Here is a 19485-nt window from a genome sequence, read left to right on the forward strand (position 1 = left end):
GAGCTGCTACCTCTATGCTACTCCACTTTGAAAGAAATACTTGTGAAACCAATAGATATATTCATCTATTGTGCAAATAATTCTTAATTCAAGGCCAAAGAGAGCTTATGCATATTCTCTCGCCTTCTCTGCTTTACTTCCTTCGATGTATCCATCTCCAATGAAGTGTATCTTGATAAGCCTTTCTAGTCGATATGCTATTGTGCTCTTCGATTCTCCGACGAGAATACTGATATTTGTATCTTCTAGGGTATTATCCCATCCGATCTTCACAGAACCCTCCAAGCTCAACTCCACTAGTTTTAAGAAGTTTTCTTTGTCGAGTTCTAGGGTGGTGGTTGCTATCTTTATGGCTACAACCTATTCATCTATCAACTTGTCGATGGTTCAAAAGTCGATAACATCCAGATTTTGAGTGTGGTGACTTATAGATGCAAGAGTTGGACATGGTCCTTGCCCAAGGTGTACTTTCCAAACTCTACTCGAATTTCTTTTTGGATTTCTCTAATTATGGTTCCCAAAAACGTTGGTATTGTGTTAGTGTGGAAATTTGTACTTTCCCTTATTAGATGATCCTGTAGAGGATCATTAGAACCTGTATTTTCCCTCTGCAGTGGTAGTGCTGAAGTGGTTTCATTGGTTTGTATGTAAACTAAGTTCATAATCTCAAATTAGGAAAAGGATTCAACCAATTCCTGTAGATCTGATAGATCCACACTCATTACCTCCATTATTTTATGGATTTAATGGTTTCATGGATCATATCATCTCTCGTCTTTGGCTCTGGAATCTCCATTGTCATTCCCTTCTGATGTGAAAGAGGTACTGATCCAAGAGCATCCCTAATCCATTCTTGTCTGGATGTAGATGTCTCAGGGCTTTGGTTTCTCTTTAGATCTGTCATTTCTTCTTCAGATCTGTAAGATCCTTGTGTAGATTTGAAAGAATCTTTAGGATCTCATCCACCTTATGGCTCAAGATTTTTATTTTAATAGGAATATTGATTAACCTATATCCATAGTCTTGAAATGTCTTCTGTTTTTCTCCCAGATTTTGGGAGATTTTCGAGGTATCCGGCTTGAGTTTTTTCCAATCATTCCCTTTAATCATAATTTTTAGAACTATATTTGTCAAGAAATTTTACCCATTCCATTTCTCCTAGTTGGGATTCTACCACTAATTTCAGTAGAGTGTAAGCGTCTCACCTCTTTTCTTGGCAGTACCTAACAGACTTAAAAGTTCCACAACCATTCCTTTTTTTTCTTCTTTTATGAGAAGATCTAGGTCAATCCTCTTAGGACCGTCATAACATTTTTGAAGAATTTCCATGAGAAATTTCCTTCTTTGCATTTCTAAAATCTGAAAATATTCCCTATTTTCATCATAACTCAAACTTTCGTTCGGTTCCATTTTCTTTGAAAGAGGTCTCCTCCATTAGTGGATAAATAATATCTAAATGTAATATAAATAAATATTTTTTAAATAAAGGCTTTGATTACCATTCTAAGCGAGCATGGGTGAAAATATGCATAAAAATACAAAACAAGTTAAAATGGACTAAAATCTGCATTTTAAAACTGGAGAGGGGTAAAATCGTTCAAAATTTGCCCAAATTTGGTCGGAGGACTAAAATCGGGTGTTTTTAAAAAGTTACAAGATTAAATTGATATTGCTAAAAGTTATACTAAAATGAGAAATGGCCAAAGTTAGGGGACGAAAATTGCCTTTAACCCGCGTAAAAATGTGAGCACGACACCATGGTAACTGAACATCACGGTGAAGCCGGCCAAGAGGCGAAAAGAGTTGGGAGCAAGCTGGTTCAAGAGAACACCAAAGACATGGGACACATCAGCATAATAAGGCGAAACGGGGAGACAAGGACCTGCCCGAAATTGAGCATTGACAATTAGATAGAGGAATCTCAGGTTGACTATTAGGATTGGGGAGAAGTATAGTGAAGTATTCAGGGATCCTATAGTTCTATTTCAGGCGGTATGCATTCCCATCCGTAAAGGTTGAAGGTAGCCTATCTACTAAAATGGGACTGGTGGCCCTCACCCCCTCGCCACCAACCACTGGTGGCTCTTCTTCTGCCTCATCAGACCCTTCCCGAGGACCCTCTCTCGGGAGGAGGCCTCCCCCTCCGCTTCCTTAGGTTCTACCTCCTCTATGTCGGAGGACTCGTCCACTAAATGATGTTATACTGTGGATGCCTACCATAGGCTCCACTATTGGGGCCCCTATATAGGAGGATGAGTCGGGCTTGTCCCTCTTGAGGTTGCCTCCGAAGGATCATCGCTAGCAGGAACCTCCCCCACAAAACACACGAATTCATCAAATGAAGCCATTAAATTACGAACCAGAAAAATGCCCAAGATTGAAAAAATAGAAAAACCTAAGGAATAACGAAGGAGAAGAACCATAAAAATCAACACAAAAAGGACGGTAAAATATACTTATGAGAATGATAAAGAAAGAAAGAAAATTGCAGAAGCTCCAGCCTCTCTAGATTGTGGGCAGAAGTAGAAGCAAAAATGTAAGGACAAAATAATGAAGGAAGAGGGGTTTAAGGCTGCAATAACCCTCACCCAATGTCCATGTAACCATATTCAATTAGTTGTTACACAGAGGCAATTACCTTCAACCGTTGTCCACTCCACTGGAGGTCCGTTCCCACTGATAAAGCTTAGATTTATGTGTTTGTAATAGAGAAATATGTGCATTTCTTCGTCATTTTGAGTAGAAATACTCATGATTTACTATTTTCGAGGTTTATCTCCTTTGTAAGATATTGTTTTTGGGTATCTCTCCTTTTCAGGGTTGACTTAGGGATAAATTGGATAGAATATCGCGAAAATACAAAAATCCAGCCAATATGGAAAGAACACGCCCAAGCCGTGTTGAACCATCAAACTTTGGAAACTTCTCGGACACAGGCATGTTAGAAAACATGCCCCCAAACATAATTATGTTCCGCAATACAACCAGACTGTGTTTCCTTTGGGTGTTGAACTGAAGGTCGCAATGTTAACACGATCGTAGGTAGGAACACCCACATGCTATTATGGTGCTACAGGCCATAATTAGCCAACTGCTAAAAGTCTTCCAAACAAATGCCCTATCCTGAGAAAGACGTCTTATCCCCTATCTGGCAAGAGATTGAGGGGCATACCTAGCAAAAGACGTTACCCCCTCGGGTAGGGGGACTGCTGGACCCAAAAAACTACAAGCCCAGACAAGAGCTTACTACTCTAATGAGGTGCAAGTAGGCTCCCACCTAATTAGGGTAAGGGGACTAAATAATGCCCCAAAAATATGTCTGGCCCAATGAGTTCGGCTTGTAGGCCCAAAGATGCACGCGACCCAAGGGGAAAGGCCTTGAACTTGGGGCCCTTGCGAGGCAGTAGCTAAGAAAGAAGCCCTGCATAAGGGAGCCTAAATACGTATCCTTAAGCCCAAAAGAGAAAGTGACTTGGTAGTCGATTAGGCACCACTATGCTTTCATACACAAGTGGCAAGAGGCCTTTCATCCCATGTGGAAGAATGACGGCCATGTAACCGTTGATGAGGCCTAGAGATATCGGCAAATTCCGAGCTCGTTCCAACTACCCCTAGAAATTCGGGGGCATATTTTGTGAGGGGACTTATCCGGCAAAGAGTCCCCAACAAATGAAACCCCCAAGATTTTCTCCAGATTCGTGAAAGGTTTATCCATAGTAACCTCTTTTTGAATCTCAAGGGGGCTCTCCATCAATGGCAAAGTTTATAAATGCAAGACTCTCTTCCCCAATGAAGGGTAACACAATTTTACACTTATGCAAAAGCATTCATATTCCAAGCATTCTTACTCTTCATTATCACTGTCTTGTACTTATCCTATTGAGTTTCTATTTTCTACAACGGCTTACTGACTTGAGCGAGTGTTAACGTGTTTTTTATAGGTTCTCGTTGTGAGACTTGTTAAAAAACAAGCCCAAAGATCTCAAGTTGGACATCCACAAACGAGCAATTTTTGCTCGCGTCAAATACTAATAAGAATTTAATATAATGTCATCTTATAATTAATAAATTACTAAGAAAGTAAGAATATTAGAATGGTAAGAACATGAACTTACATAAGTACACATACGCTTCTGATAGAACTTCACCAAACAATGATTTTACTTAACTACAAAATTGTCATTCATTTGAGATCAACAAATCCTTCCCCCTATTAGCTCCTTCAAGAGAGAAAGAGAAAAGGGGGAAAGAGAAGCAAGGACAGATAATGAGCATAGGCATGCCAGCAGTGAAGCAGCAGAAGGGTAACAAGCTCCTAACATAACCACAACTTCATCACATCATTCACTGCTCCCACAAAGTTCAAACCCATCAATTAATAACTCCAACAGAACTTCCCTTCAACAAATCTACCTCCACTTAACACCTATTCCATGTCATAATTTTGCTCAGAAACAATGTAAGAGAAAACAAAAATCGGGCAAAACCGAAACCAACCGCTTTATTCAGCATGATATGCAGACCATTTATGAAGAGCTTTATACAGCAAACTCTATTTCTCAATGCTTTTCAACTACTCATAAGAAGGCAGGAGATCAGACACAGTCGACTCAGCCGGCAAGCCTGAGGTACTGTCTGGGCCATTGATTTTCAGACATGCGGTTCAGTCTTATGCTGCTCCAGGTTTCGAAGAACTATTCTTGCAAAGATTTTTGCTTCAAGAGGGGCGCCTGCGGCTGCGGCTGCCACCACCCACAGGCCCCGCGGCTCCGCCGGATGCAGGGGCCCCGGCGGCGGCGGCTGCCACACGCAGCAGCCGCTGCGCTCCTGCGATCTGAAGAAGGTTAACGTGATGTGCTGCATGCCGGCCTCCAGGAATGGTAAACTGCAAAATTCTTATCGAGTTAAACGCTGAGGAATTTGGGGTGTTAAGACATGCTATATGGACATTTGGAATGATGACTAGCAAACTTCAAACATAGTGATGAAATTGATTGCATGCGAGTGCGGGCGCCCATGTGTTTATCTTTGTGCATGAGGAAAAAAAAAAAGGGAGGGGTGGGGTTATCCACCTGAAGCAGTGCAAATGCCGCACAGGACTTCAAGGTCGGAGAAGGATTTCGTAGCATAGCAACAAATCTTCCAATCTCGGCACCACTGAGTAAACATGTTAAAACATCAGGACAATGAGAAAATGCAACAGAAACTTCCAGAATAATCTTTTTTCCAAAAGAAAAAGAGAGAGAGAGGTATTGGCAATGACATGTAGAGAGAGAGAGACCTGCATCTGAGATGACCTGCTTCTTGAATGCGAGCAGATTCAGTTACTTGGGACAGTGCAGCAGGGGCAGAGGATGCAGCAGCAGCAGAAAATGCTTGTGGATCAGCAAAAGTCAAGACAAAAGCTTCTATATTTTTCAAGGCCATTTTTCTTGGGCCATCTAAGTTTATGCTCTTGGAACTGCCCTCTGTTGATGTTCCTACCAGAGCAATTTCATCCATTCTGCACAAGGACATCGTAAATTCTTAACGTCTCTGACCGCAAAGGAATGAATAAAAACTATAGAAAGACCGGAGAGAAGCAAAATCATACGGCCTTGCTACAAACAACCTCATTATATTGATGCAAAATCTAAGGAGAGAAATACACATGATGCTTTATTTCTGTAATAACTATCATGCAAAATCTACTTGTTAAGCACTTGTTTGAAATGTGACTTTGAAGCGTCAAACAAAATTTGCTTTGTTATATATAAGTACCTTCCATCGAACATGTAGGCAAGTGCCAATGCGGACATGAAGCGTGTCATTTTGGATACAGAAGAAGAACAAAGATGAACTAATGCAGGAACCCCGCCTTCATCTACAATGCGGAGAGCATTACCAGGATTGAAAGCAAGATTCCAAAGCGCTCCTGCAGCAGTCTCATGCACATCCTGAAAGTTGATGCATAATAACTTAGTGAGAAAGAAGAGAGGCTAAGCAATTCAGACAAGTCACAGGGATTCATTTTGCAAAGACAATGGTTATATATTAGTTTTGGTGAAGGCTGTTTGAATACATTTCCCATACAATTATACAGAATTGGAGAGGCTCTATGATGTTAATATACTTACCTCAGCATCTGATTGAGCCAGTGTTATTAGTGGTGCCACGCCTCCTTCTCGACCAATAGCAATGCTGTCACAGAATAATAGAATATATTCAACATGAAAGTATATGCAAAGAACAAACAAAAGCTACATACTTCCCAATTGTGATTGAGCATGTTTATGAAGTTTAACAAGCTGACCGACACGAGTTTATATGCAGAAATATCACATGAATAGATGTTATAAGTGCATGTACCTATTTGCTTCTGAGACGGACAATCCCCAAAGAGCACCGGCAGCCCTCTCCTGAAGGCCATGGGAGGCATTTGAACAGGAATGTGCTAGAGCAACCTGACAACCAGAGGAAAATTAAATACTCAACTAAGCCAGAAAATTCCACAGAACTCACTAGTGCGACCAACTCTTTCAGCAAGTTGGATCATTTCAAGTATATTATACCCTTAAAGCTAGTTGAGGACCAAAATTTCGTCTCACATATGAAATTTTCCAGAATAATTAGTAAGGAATAGAGGAAACTTTTAAAGCCAAGAAAAAAGGGGCATAATTCTGTTAGTATCCCTCTAAGTGAGGCTTCTATAAGTGAGAGAGTACGGGAACTACTTTTGACATTGTCTATGCAAACCAGCTACCCTGGAACTACCTAATGTAAATCGTCAACAGCGCCTTATGCATTTCTCATCCTTAATATACTTATGGCCTCCTGGTGTGTTAGCTTTTACAGATCCTGATTAGCAATTACTAGAGGCTTTCTACAAATGATTTAACGAGGACATATGAAAAACAAACATAGTAATATCATACCAACGCCTCAACTCCACCAGCTGCTGCTATTGCTTCTCGATTTCTGTCATCAAAGGATAAGTTCCATAACGCACCAGCAGCTTCTTGCCTATACAGCAGCCAATAATGGTGTTATGTCTACCCTCACAAGCACCTAGTCTTATACAAAGAACATGAGAAACAGATCTCTCCTAATCGAAAAAGTTTAAACAGAAATCAATTTTGGCACTTCGGCAGGGAGATATTACTTGACACCATCATGAGGAGAGCGAGTAAGCTGCACAAGAGCGTCAAGAGCTCCTGCCTCTTGTCCTACAGCAGCATTGTTACTGTTGCTGTCCCCATGAGCAGCCAAATTTGCCAAAGCCCGAGCTGCCTGGACAATTAGATCAAGTGTTATTTTCAGAAACTGGATACAGTTTTCTTCTTCCTTTTAATTCTTTTGTTTCTAACAGGGAAATCTACTTTTTCAACATCGAAATTAAATTTTGAATATAGTTCACTGAGTATAAATTGCAAAATAATAAATGTGGAGCAGAAACATTGATATCTGGAGAAGGGTAAATAGGCCTGTAAAACATGGAAAGCAAGTTCTGGATGATGTTTCACATTTTATTTTGAGATGAATCAATGATTATGCAACAACTTCAATCAAACACACAGGCACCTCATATCATGAATAATTTGAAAAGGGAAGGTATATTCAATCTCGAATGCTAACGCTAGTTTATTCTATTACAAGATGAATCTGCTTACATAACAAAATAAAGTTTTATGTTACCTTGCTGAAAATAACGCCTGGGAAAGCATCATGCAGATTATGTATAACTCAAGTAAACAAGAATCTGAACAACTTTGTAGTAATACACCCATGATAAATCCAATATGTTAATAGGTTGTGAGGGCCCATAATTAACTGATTTGACAATACTTATGCATAGAATTTATTAGCAATTATGGAAGTGTTCAGCAGTATCGACTTGGGATTCTATGAAGTAGCCCTATTGATCCGACAAGAAGTTGACCAAATGGATAAGGGGTCAGCATTACCACCCTTGACATTTCAATTTTTAGAAATTGCTCTCTACGACTATTTGGCACAATGCTACTCACTTCTGACCAAGAGAAAGAAGGGCAGTGCAGAGGTTGTTGGGTCTGAGTTTCATTTCAAAATACATTAATTATAACATAGGATTACCAACAACCAGTTGAAACAATAGCCTAGCGGAACAGAGGGTTTTCAACAAATATGAACAGAATTCTACCTGCTCTTGCACTCCTTCAACCTTGCAACAGCGAGCCAGCATCACTAAGGCATGTACACCACCCACTGAAGCAACTTCAATGCTACATTTGTCATCTGCTGCCAAATTGGCCAAAGCACCAGCAGCACGTTCCTGAAATCAACCAAAGAAGTGCCATAACCTACTTCAGCATTTTATAGCTACTTGGTTTCTGTTCCATTTAAGGGACGCCATTAAGGCTGAACAAATTGCAATAGGAACCCTGAAACTTGTGGAACATACCAACACTCCTTCACCACCGGTAGACATTGACCATTTAAAGATCAGATCAACTAAAGCCTTTACTCCACCAGCTTCGGTAATGGCAACCTAGAATAGGAATGTTTTTTTCATAATCTGAAGGATAAAGCATCAAATAATGTGATAATGACACAGAACCAAACAACAGATGAAACCTTGTGCTCTTCACCAACAGAGAGGTTCCACAGTCCTCCTGCAGCCTCTTCAGCAACCAATCTGTTAACCGACCTGGCAAGATCTGCAAGAATGCTGATGCCTCCTTCCTCCGCCACAGCTTTGGCAACCTTAGCATTCACTGATAAATTCGCAATGGCCTACATGCAAGTTGATTTGAATACAACATGATTTTTGACCCACTACAGATAATGACAAAGCTTGAAACTCATTGATCATTACTATCCTTGAAAATTGTACCTTTGGAGAACGTGAAAGTACAAGAGTAAGGATATAGTGACAAGATCATAAATGGATAGCAAGAAAAAACTAATTGCAGAAGCAAAAATGAATCGAAAGAAAAACACAGAAGTAAAAATTCTTATCAAGTAAAGCACCAATACTTGAAATCTTACTTTAGCTGCTTCTGACTGAAGCCCCTCCCGCCATGACTGGGCAAGGTTTAGGAGAAGGCGTATGCCATTATCTCGCATAACTGCTTCAGCTCTTCCAGTGTCGATATTGGCATTTTCATCATCAATTACAACAAAAGTTGCAAGAGCTGTCGCTGCCCTTTCTTGAACTTCTTCCTGTGCACTCTGCATGAAACTAAGTAACAAAGTTGCGCCTTGGTTGAGCCAGAAATTATCCAAACCAGGCGGATTGCTCTCAGAAACACGTAAAAGTGAACTGCAAATCATCCATTCCAGCCAATTCAAGAGGTCATCTAATTTCTTATCCTTCTTAGAGTTTCTCCAATGCTGGAAAATATTTCTTTCAGTCTTTGGTGTATCGACAAATAAGTTAGCTACTCCTTTAAGAATGTCAGTGAAGACAGCCAGTAACACTTTACCTTTATGATTGTTATTAGAGACAAAGGTGGCGTCCTCCTCAAGTGCCGGACAGTTCAAGGCGCATAAGACCTTCAAATTAAATGAGGATGAGAAAAATCTTGCGACAGTATTTGGGCTAATATCTGTTCTAGATACATCTAAGCCAATCAGGTGTGGCAGCTTACTCCATAGCTCTACTACCAAATTCCACTTTATATTAGTTGTCCCTGCGACCGAGAGGAAGCGGACTGATTTTACATTTCCCATTGCAGTCTCATCCACCTTTCGGCAGTCAATGAATCCAATATCTGTCAAATTCTGACAATGCTTTGCCAAAGCATTGATTGCATCTGCATCCACATCATGAACACCTGAGATCCTAAGTTTCTGTAGTCGTGGACAACAAATTGCAATTGCTTTTATAGCATCACTACTGATCCTTTCGCAGAAATCTGGCCCAATCTGAAGGCACTCTAACGCTTCATGTCGAGCTGCAAGCACAGAGAGCGTTGCATCAGTCATCTTCCTGCAGCCATCAGCACTGATCTCTCGTAAATTCCCAGCTCGAAGTTTAATGATGGCATCAGCAGACTCAGGACCTCGGAACCGAAGCTTCTGAAGATTCTCACACCGAGAGGCAAGTGATGAAGCAGCTGCAGCATCACATTTATGGGTTCGTAGATCCAACATCTGCCACAAACATGGAGATTTTCCCAAAGTCCGCCATGTCCGGCAGGTTGAGGACAAACTAGCTCGGTCACGATAGTTTAGACATGAGAAAAGCTGAATTACTGTATCATCAGGTAACCTAGTCCAATCAAGCACCCCTTTCTCATCCAAAGTCAAATTCTCATCGATCTCAGGGAAATCCACTTTCTCTTTGCCCCTCCTAACAACCCTCCTCCGCACTCTCCTACTCATACTTGATTCAGTTCAGCAGACGGGACGTACTCCAAGAACAGGGATTTCAATACCCATAAAAGATGCACAAACGAGAGACTCTATACACTAAAGCCAAAAGTTATTAGCACAAACAGTATAGAAAGCAAGCTCTTCTCTTAATTGCTCCAACAGTGATAACCAGCAAGCACTATTGTAGCAGCGCTTCTGCTAGATCACCAACAGCAATAATGGGGCCTAACAGTTCCTCCTCACCTGAAACCACCAAATGCCAACAAACAGGGGTCACAAAACTAGGTCCAGAAGAAGATCATCCAATGCACATCAAAGACTCAATTTTTCCAAACCATTGATCAAGAAACAGATACCCAGAGCCAAAAAAGACTTCAATCTCAAAATCCAAATCCTGAAAAGACTCAAGCTTCAAAACTGTGCCAAGCAAGATTGCCCTAATTCCTGAACCCCACTGATAAGGTGTTTAAGCAGAACCCTAATCTTTTTATGAGCAGAAACGGAACCCAGAACACAAAAAATCGGTCCAACAGATGGGATAAAATCCCCAATCACAAATGCATGATAGTCAGTATAAGTGAATTACGTTTCCTTCAAACCTGAATGTTCTAGCTTTGTGGCCCTCCTGGTAAACCCTTAAATCTCCAGTCTTGGCATTGAATCTAATTGGCTTTTAAGGAAAATTGCATCCAAGAAACCTTGTGTATATACATCAGTAACGGCACCCTAATGCACAACAAATACAGATGGACACAAAAGCTGTGTATATGAAAATTTTCTTTACCTATAAATATGATTCATATACAACTATATGATATATAGATATACATATACATAGAAATCTATATATATATATATATATAGAGAGAGAGAGAGAGGGAGGCGGAGGGAGATAAAAGAAAGACAAATGGGAGGAATGGTCGGAGAGAATTCAGGCAAATATATCAAAGAACTGAGAGAAATCAAAGCCAAAGCCTCGAACCCCTTGGATCATCCTCTCCCTTTCTCTCTCTCACACACACGCATACCATTACAAGCCCGTCAATGGTGAATTACATATGCATCAAATCTAAGATCACATGAATGAAAAAGAATTATCTTTGAGGTGGGGTTCATATGGGGGGTTACAATGGGATAAGTGTGGGGGGAGGGGGAGTGGAGAATGTGCAATTTAGAATGTTCTCATAGAAAGCACTAAACTTTATTCCATGACTATTTATGCAGGTTGAACTGTATTGATGGGTAATTTAAAATTTTTTGAAGAATATTCTGACCTACATATGATCAGAATGACAAACGCTGAACTAATATTGCACGGATACACAAAATGTCCATATACCATGATTCGAATGAAGACTTTTAAACTCGTTATTACACTATTGATGGATCATAAGGTTGTTAATGTATATATGCATGCATATAATATATAGAACATGATATAAACATTTTCGCATCTAATAGTTTTAAGTTTTATCATCAGTTAGCATAGTTTGTATCTCCATCGATTTTACGTAAATTGTATTTAAAATGTCTAAAACATCGAACAGTTACTCTTGAAGTATCTGAATTTTCTGTAAAATCATCCCTTCAGTAACTAAGATTTATGGAAATGAGCAATGTGATTCAGAGATCTTTTCTACCTCACTTATGCACCTAAGACATAACATTCATAAAAGAATCTTGTGTTCTGATCATTAGGCTGTCCCCTAAAAACAATGTTGTCAAGAAATTGATATTCCGTTTAGATCAGACATATACAGAGCTGTGTAAATATAAAACAATTGTTAAAAGTTTTAAGATTTTAACAAAAGATTATTCTAATTTGGTTCGATGGATTTCGCAGAAGTTTCTTATTATGGTAAAAAATAAAATAAGATCTTTATGTTTATTAAACTTTTATGTGATCTAAAAAGATAAATTAATATCACATAGAGATATGTGGAGTGTTCAAATACTATGATCATGGTGAAAGCTTGTTGAACTTGTTACACTCCTACTGATTACGGGGCATTTATGGCTTTTTCTCCTTTGACTTAAAATTCCTAAATTGTCCTTGGTTTAAAGTTCCTTTAAATGCTCTCGTTGATTTGTCAATACAACAACTGCACTTGTATTAAGGTTTTACTTATAATTCTTTCATTTTTACATGATTAGCCCACGTGCAAAATTAAATGTGCAAGTTGACCTAGTCCTTTATAATATTCTGACTGACGGCTATACTTTCTGAGGGAAATGGCAAGTAAACGAACCATAATTTATTCTTTTGATAATTTTGGTCCCATTATTATAATATTTATCAAATTTAGTCTCATAAGTTACAAAAATTTATAATTTTAGTCCCAACCACGAATTACGCACGTATTTAAGGAAGTATGTGCAAATCACGTGCTCCCTCTTTTAATATTTAACGAAATTTGTGATTGGGACTAAAATTACGAGTTTTTGTTATCTATAGGACTTGATGCGTACTAGAAATTTGGCCACACTACAAGGGTCAAATGCTCTTTGATAAAATTCTAAAATTATCATAAGACTAGCCCTGCAAAACAGAGGTAAGGATGCTTAAGTCAGTGACCGTTTAAAGAAAAATAAAAGAAAAAACTTAAATAAAGTGAGAATAATGGTAAGATATGATTAAGGATGATGAATGTTAGTGCAGAGTGCAAATTATGAGTGTAAAATAGCTCAAAAATCAAAAGAATATAATGCCCGAAAGTGAAGGATTGAGAGTAAGAATTATGCTCTCAAATGACTGTACAAGGCCTCTATTTATACTTTTGTATAAAATTGGATACGGGGTTAATTGTCGAGTTCCATACGCCATTGGAAAGCCATTTGAATTGGCTATCCTCCAAAATAATCTATTTGAGATTTTGGTAAATATTGACTGATATACGTGAGCTGGACTATACCCTGCCATGTCTGTCTAAAAATTTAAAAATTGGTTATTTGTATATTTTTCAACTTGTTTGTTACCGATTTACCTGGAATCGCCTTGAGATATTTTAGGGATATGTGTATAGATGTCTTGGCAAACTATATGATGTATCCTCTCAGCTATACGGTGACGTGTCCGACTAAAATGGGCTCATTTCTTGGGCCTACCAGTTTAGTAAAGTAACAGGTAAGTTTGTAGGTCTTTCTTCCCTGTTGATGGGCTTTTATCCATCCTACTGATAAGCTAGTTGGGCTCTTAGCTGGCTGGACTAGGATGCCTAACTTGCAGGCTTGGCCCAATAAATTTAGGGGGCATCATCACTTCCCCCCACTCCAAGAGTGTAAGTAGTAGACTTGGACTGTTGGAGTAGGTAAGGTGTTCTACAAAAGAGAAATATTTCCCTACTTATCAGCAAGGGGGATCAAGTTTAGCTAATTTCCTCCTTTTCCTGTAGAGATGTGATTTGAATTTGAATTTAATCCTGCAAAGAAGAGTCAGATTTAAGAATGAGTACAGAAAGAAAAGAAGGGGAAGAGTCTCATTTTTTTGAATTTCCTCTAGAGATTGCCCCATAAAGTGGGAGAACCAGCTGAGTCCCTATTTCGAAGGACAGTTCCTAGTAAAGGATATATAAGGCATTTTCCTTCACTGTTAAGCTATCATCCTCACCCTCCATTATTTCTAGGTAAGTCTCCTATTCTTTTTGAAAATTTTAATCATGTTTGGGGGGGGGGGTATGGAAGAACGAGCGATTGAAGATTTCCTCATTTGATTTGGTAGCCCATTCCGATAATTCCCAATTCGACCGCCAAGGAGAAAAAGGTGAGGAAGGAGTGAGTAATAGGAAACACATATCTAAGGAAGAGTCCAAGAGAAAGAAGACAGGGGATATAGCGGTCGCGTCTGGTACGGCGTCCTATTGAGTTTTCTGCTCCTGCATAAAGGAAGAGGATCTAGGTATGATTTGATTTAGACTTGGGATACCTGAAGATTTCTTGATTTAGGTCCCTGCTCCTACTGAATGCCCTCATTTACCTCCTGAGGGTTTCATGAGCTTCTATGTAGCCTGACTAGAGGCGGGATTATAATTTCCTGTACCGTCCTTCTTTGCTGAAGTATCTACTCTGTTCTAGATCAATCTGGACTAACTCGTTCCCAAAGCCTTTAGTATCCTTGCTGGATTTTATATTTTAGTGAGGAATTTAGGTGAGACTCCTTCTGCCTCCAATTTCACTCATTCTTTCATACTAAAGAAAACAAGTCCTAGTCTGTTCTATTTTACTTCCCGAGGGGATGCTCAGTTCCTTCCTTCCGATACATCTGTTGAAGAATGGAAGTGTCATTACTTTTTTGTATCCTCATCCTCGTGGCATTATTACTTCAAATGATGTTTCCTTAATGTGTTGAGTGTCTCAACTAGGTCAACAAGGTGTTGGTCCATCTGCCGGCTCTTTACTAGCATGTCATCAATATATACCTCCATGTTGTGTTCTAATTGATCTCCAAACATGCGATCCACTGAACGTTGATACGTAGGACCTGTAGTTTTTAGTCCAAAAGGCGTAATCACATGACAATAGGTTCTTTTGATGTGATGAAGCTAACTCGTTCTAATCCATCAGGGTTGAGCATAATTTAGTGGTAACCCTGCGAAGCATCCATTAGACTTAATAATTCATGACCAGAGGCAGAATCCACCGATTTGTCTATACGGTAGAAATATTTGGGGCATGCTTTATTGACATCTCGAAAGTTAACACACATGCGTCACTTGTTACCTAGCTTGGGTACTAGTACTACATTGGATTTCCTTGATATGCCCTACTGACAAACAACTTATTTACCTCTTCCTATATGATTTTATCTTTCTCAAGCTCGAAATATCTCTTCTTTTGCTTCACTTGGGGGGAGGCTAGATCTAGGTTCAGATTGTGTATGGCTATGTTGGGATCAATACCTATGAAGACGTTGGTTGACTAGCCAACAACATCGACATTCTGCTGTAAAAAGGAGTTTAATTGCCCTACTAGTGCTGGACTTAGCTGGGAATCGATGGGAAATCTGGCTCTGCAGGCATCAGTTGGATACTCAATAGCTCTTAAGCCGGCTAGACACTAGTGGGAATGAGACACTTTTGATCATCCTGTTGGGTAGAACCCCGACTGCTTTCCTTGTTAGGAGGGTCCACCTCCATCTTTTCATTTTGCTTTTTATTACTTCCAACATAGCACTTCCGTTCTGTGTATTGATCACTTTTGACTTCTCCTAACTTGTCTCCAGTAGGAAATTTCAGCTTCATATGGTACGTAAAACAACTGCTTGGAAAGTGTTCAGAGCAAGTCGTCCTAAAATCAAGTTATATGCTGATGGCATATCCACAACTAGGAAGTGAACCATCCTGGTCCTCCTGGTGCATTCTGTGCCTAAAGAAAATTTGTCCCAGCGAGTGTAAGCCCTCTCTTGCAAAACCATAGAACAAAGTGTCTACTGGCTCTGGCGGGATGCCCCTTAGTTCTATCTACTAATATAATTTTGTAGAATAGGACATCTGTGGAGCTACTTGAATCCACAAAAATGAGTTGAACAGTATAATTAGGTATTGTGGTAGAAATAACAAGTGCATCATTACGAGGCAAATGTACTCTCTAGGAGTCAACAGGACCAAAATGGACCATTGGTCCCCCTATTGGCTCCTTGTCGTCTATCTCCATAACAGTTCTAGCAGCTCTTGCATGGGCACGTCTAGTTCGTCCTGAGTCCCGATCCGTGGGTCCTCTTGCTATCATATGGATTATTCTTTTAGTAGGGATATTCTATGGGCTCATTTCTTCAGGTGGGGCTTCCTTTTTTTCATGTTCCCTTTTGTGAGGATCCTCATCTGGCTACTCACCCCTGCCAAAGTTGTGGTGATGAGAATGTTTGTCATTCTGTTCACGCCTTTTCTTTTTATCCATGTAGTCCTTGGGTAATCGGTTTGAATGAGTATTTTTGTCTCCTGCCTGAGCTGATGGCAGCGATTGGTATCGTTCCCATATTTTCTATGCTACATGAAGAAAATATGGAAGTTGAGGACCTTCCTCTGAGCCGTTAAGCCACTGCAAAGCAGGAAGTCGGTCAATTGCTATAAGCATCCTTCCAGGACTAGTGAAGTGTGTAATGGTCATTTTTTGGATCGAGGGGGTTGAAACGTCCTCGCGGTTCTCCCTTTTTGGTTTGCGAGTAGAAGGCGACTCACTCTCCTTTCTCTTGTCATGTCCATTCTTTTTCACTAGTTAGGCATCCTTCAAATTCATATATTTTTCTACTTGAGCTAGTGCATCCAGAAAATTAGTAGTCGGTTAATTAGCTAAAGATTCGAATAGGGGCCCTCTATGAATTCCCTGAGTAAATGCACTAACCAACACCTCCTAATGAGTGGTGGGGGACCTCTCGAATAACTGTGTTAAAATATTGGACATATACCCTCAAGGTTTTCTTCTTTTCCTGCTTGATCCTGAAAAGGCTAATGGTTGATTTATTGTACTTCTTGTTGCTAGCGAACTGGTGTTGGGAAAAGGAGCTGAATTTCGCAAAAGATTTAACTGATCCAGTTGGAAGCTGATTGAACTATGGTTGAGTAGAATTCGTTAGTGTATTAAGAAAAACACAACATTTGATACCATTAGTTACCTTAAGTTGGTTTTGTTTTGTTGCGTCGATATATTTTAGCACCACTCCAAGTTACAAAATTTTATTCGTATTTAATATATTTTAATTAAGGAGGAGCACCTTTTCTATATCTTTCTTCTCTTTTTTTTTTGTCTATTTTTAAATATTTATTTTAAATTTTTATTTATCTATTAACTTCCCACTCCCTCACTATCTTTTTATATGTATTTCTTTTGCTCTTAATGATCTTGCACCTTTTTTGTACTATTTTTCTTATAAACATAGATTAGCTTATTATTTCATATATATTTCATTAAATAATAAGCACTTTATAAATATTTTCTAAATAGAATAAGAATTATGTGTACACATAGAGTGTGCCACAAATTGCGAGTACTAATATATATATATAAAGGCCTTCTATACTCGCACACATCTGCATCAAATTTTAAACATGATAATTATACTCCTAATTAGATAATCTTAAAAATCAACTGTATTTATTATTGTCATTATATTTTTACAAAAGTGACTCTACATCATTTAAATACCATTATACTATTTTTTTATTGTGTCGATAATATTTTAAGTTGGTTTTCATTTGTTGTGTCTATATATTTTAACACCAATCCATGTTACAAAAATTTATTCTTATTTATAATATATTTTAAAATATGAAAAATTATTTATTATATTTATGTAGGGATGGCGTGCCACGATGACCAGTATTTATAAATTAGTGCATGAACAAGTAAAGGCGACCTGACCTTCTATATTTTTTTTCACAAATTTTAATGCAAAGATTTTGGAGTAATAATATAATATTTTTAAGCCTAACTTAAATTAAGTTTTTTTAAAAATTGATATAATTATAAATATCCTTTATTTTCTAAACAAATATTGTTCTCCCCTGATAATTGATATAAATATGTAACTCTTAAATAGTTAGGTGAAAAATCTTTAGATTCTTTTTTTATTTTTAAGTTTGTTTAAAAATTTTTATAAAATTTGATGTTTTGCAATATTTGATTTGCTCCTTTAAAAACGGGCACTTCTGTAGCACCCCCTTCGCTACAAGGGCTATATCTACCCTAAACGTCATACTTATAGTAATCCCTGTATTTATATATAAATAAACATAATCATCTAATCAATATGCATACGTAATCACAACGTCATAACGACATAGTCAACCCACAAGATCACATATATACAAATCAAACACCACAGGTGATTCACCACAGTTGATCTATACGCCTATGCTCTCTTTATACAAACAAAATAAGATTTGTACTCTAGCTGACAAAGAGGAGAAAACAGCATACTGGCCCGACCTGCTTGAGTATAGCGCGTAGACCTATTCTTTAACAGTCAGACACCTCGAAGTCTACTCCTGAAAGAAAATGTCAACAGAGGGATGAGCCTGCCACTCAGTAAGTAAATAATCAGCCCTATCTATATGTGTATATTAAACATAGCCCAAACAGGACAAGTAGGCACCATGCATGGATTACAGTTAATTTAATTCCAACATAATCAATTGTAGTACACCACATAGCTATCTCACAATAAAATAATCAATTAAACTTCCTTTTTCCTAGTTTGCTTACCAGAAGGTGATATCGTGTTTTTTCCGTCAACTCAATCTCACCGTTATATAAATTTAAGTGAATCCACTTGACAGTCGGCTCATTAATCTCATTCGCATCATAGCTCTTTCAATTCGCATCATAGCTCTTTTCACGTCACATCTTTTTCATATCGCATCAAAGTTCTCTTTTCATTTCATTTCTTTCTCATATCACATCAAAGCTCTTTTCATTTCATTTCGCCTTATAGGCTTTTCAACACATCAAGGGGTATTCACGCCACAATATATATTCAATTTTCCCACTCTCTCATTTCCACATATCACCATTCTTGTAAGCAACTAGTAACGTAAAACAATATATCCATATATTCTCATCATTTTCAGAACAACACATCAAACAACAAACATAATATTTCAACGTAGTTTCTCATTCCACGTACACAATACCATCAATCAAATCAAATCATCCATCACTCATATACTTTCAAATAAATCCATATTAGCACAAACCACAAATTCAGATAACAGTAAAACCATAATTAAAGATACATATATAGACAATACTAATTATTCACTTACCTCGACCTTACAACGCTTATCTATCTAATAGGTAGTGGTTCGGTCTTTCACTCTACCCCCGTATCCTATAATGAGTTATACCACATATAGTTAATATATCAAGAATATCGTAACTTCTTTTAAATATAATATTAAATATTATTCGTATAATTTCTAATAATTCTTCAATATTCCACTTCTATCGAAGTACAAATCTTCGTTTTTCCTCTTTATTAACATACCATTTATTAAATATAATTTTCAGAATATTTCTACAGATTTCTTATCAATTTCTCGCTATTATATAATTTAATTAAATAACAATACGTAGAATTGCGTATTTAGTTAACAATTCCGATGGAATTATATAAATTGGCTATAGCAATATTCAAATCTAACGAATTTAATAATCTAA

At 38.3% G+C, this 19485-nt stretch overlaps 1 protein-coding gene across 3 annotated transcripts; it reads right to left on the minus strand.

The window, feature by feature from the left end:
• LOC105173278 (protein ARABIDILLO 1) lies at positions 4112-11485 on the minus strand. Of its 3 annotated transcripts, none has more exons than XM_020697778.1 (14): positions 10935-11485; positions 9007-10578; positions 8593-8751; positions 8420-8506; positions 8159-8290; positions 7142-7269; positions 6915-7002; positions 6349-6443; positions 6117-6180; positions 5761-5936; positions 5282-5503; positions 5073-5157; positions 4808-4885; positions 4112-4749 (listed from the first exon to the last, which is right to left on the minus strand). In XM_020697778.1, the coding sequence occupies exons 2-14, from the start codon at positions 10342-10344 to the stop codon at positions 4651-4653; spliced, it is 2751 nt and encodes a 916-aa protein (XP_020553437.1). In that variant the 5' UTR covers positions 10345-10578; positions 10935-11485; the 3' UTR covers positions 4112-4650. The 3 variants fall into 3 exon arrangements, with proteins under 3 accessions (XP_020553437.1, XP_020553438.1, XP_020553439.1); XM_020697779.1 differs by having other exon boundaries at positions 10922-11485; XM_020697780.1 differs by having other exon boundaries at positions 4112-4738; positions 4797-4885; positions 9007-11485.

The sequence above is a fragment of the Sesamum indicum genome, linkage group LG11 (assembly GCF_000512975.1).
Source record: "Sesamum indicum cultivar Zhongzhi No. 13 linkage group LG11, S_indicum_v1.0, whole genome shotgun sequence".
Lineage (NCBI taxonomy): Eukaryota > Viridiplantae > Streptophyta > Magnoliopsida > Lamiales > Pedaliaceae > Sesamum > Sesamum indicum.

What these genes read in the sequence shown, in the direction of transcription:
- LOC105173278 (XM_020697778.1), bottom strand. Translation starts at nt 10,344, where the DNA reads ATGAGTAGGAGAGTGCGGAGGAGGGTTGTTAGGAGGGGCAAAGAGAAA. An exon ending in CTGTTGGTGAAGAGCACAAG is followed by an intron (nt 8,507 to 8,592) that starts GTTTCATCTGTT and finishes TTCCTATTCTAG; the next exon opens with GTTGCCATTACCGAAGCTGG. An exon ending in TCTCCTCATGATGGTGTCAA is followed by an intron (nt 7,003 to 7,141) that starts GTAATATCTCCC and finishes GCTGCTGTATAG; the next exon opens with GCAAGAAGCTGCTGGTGCGT.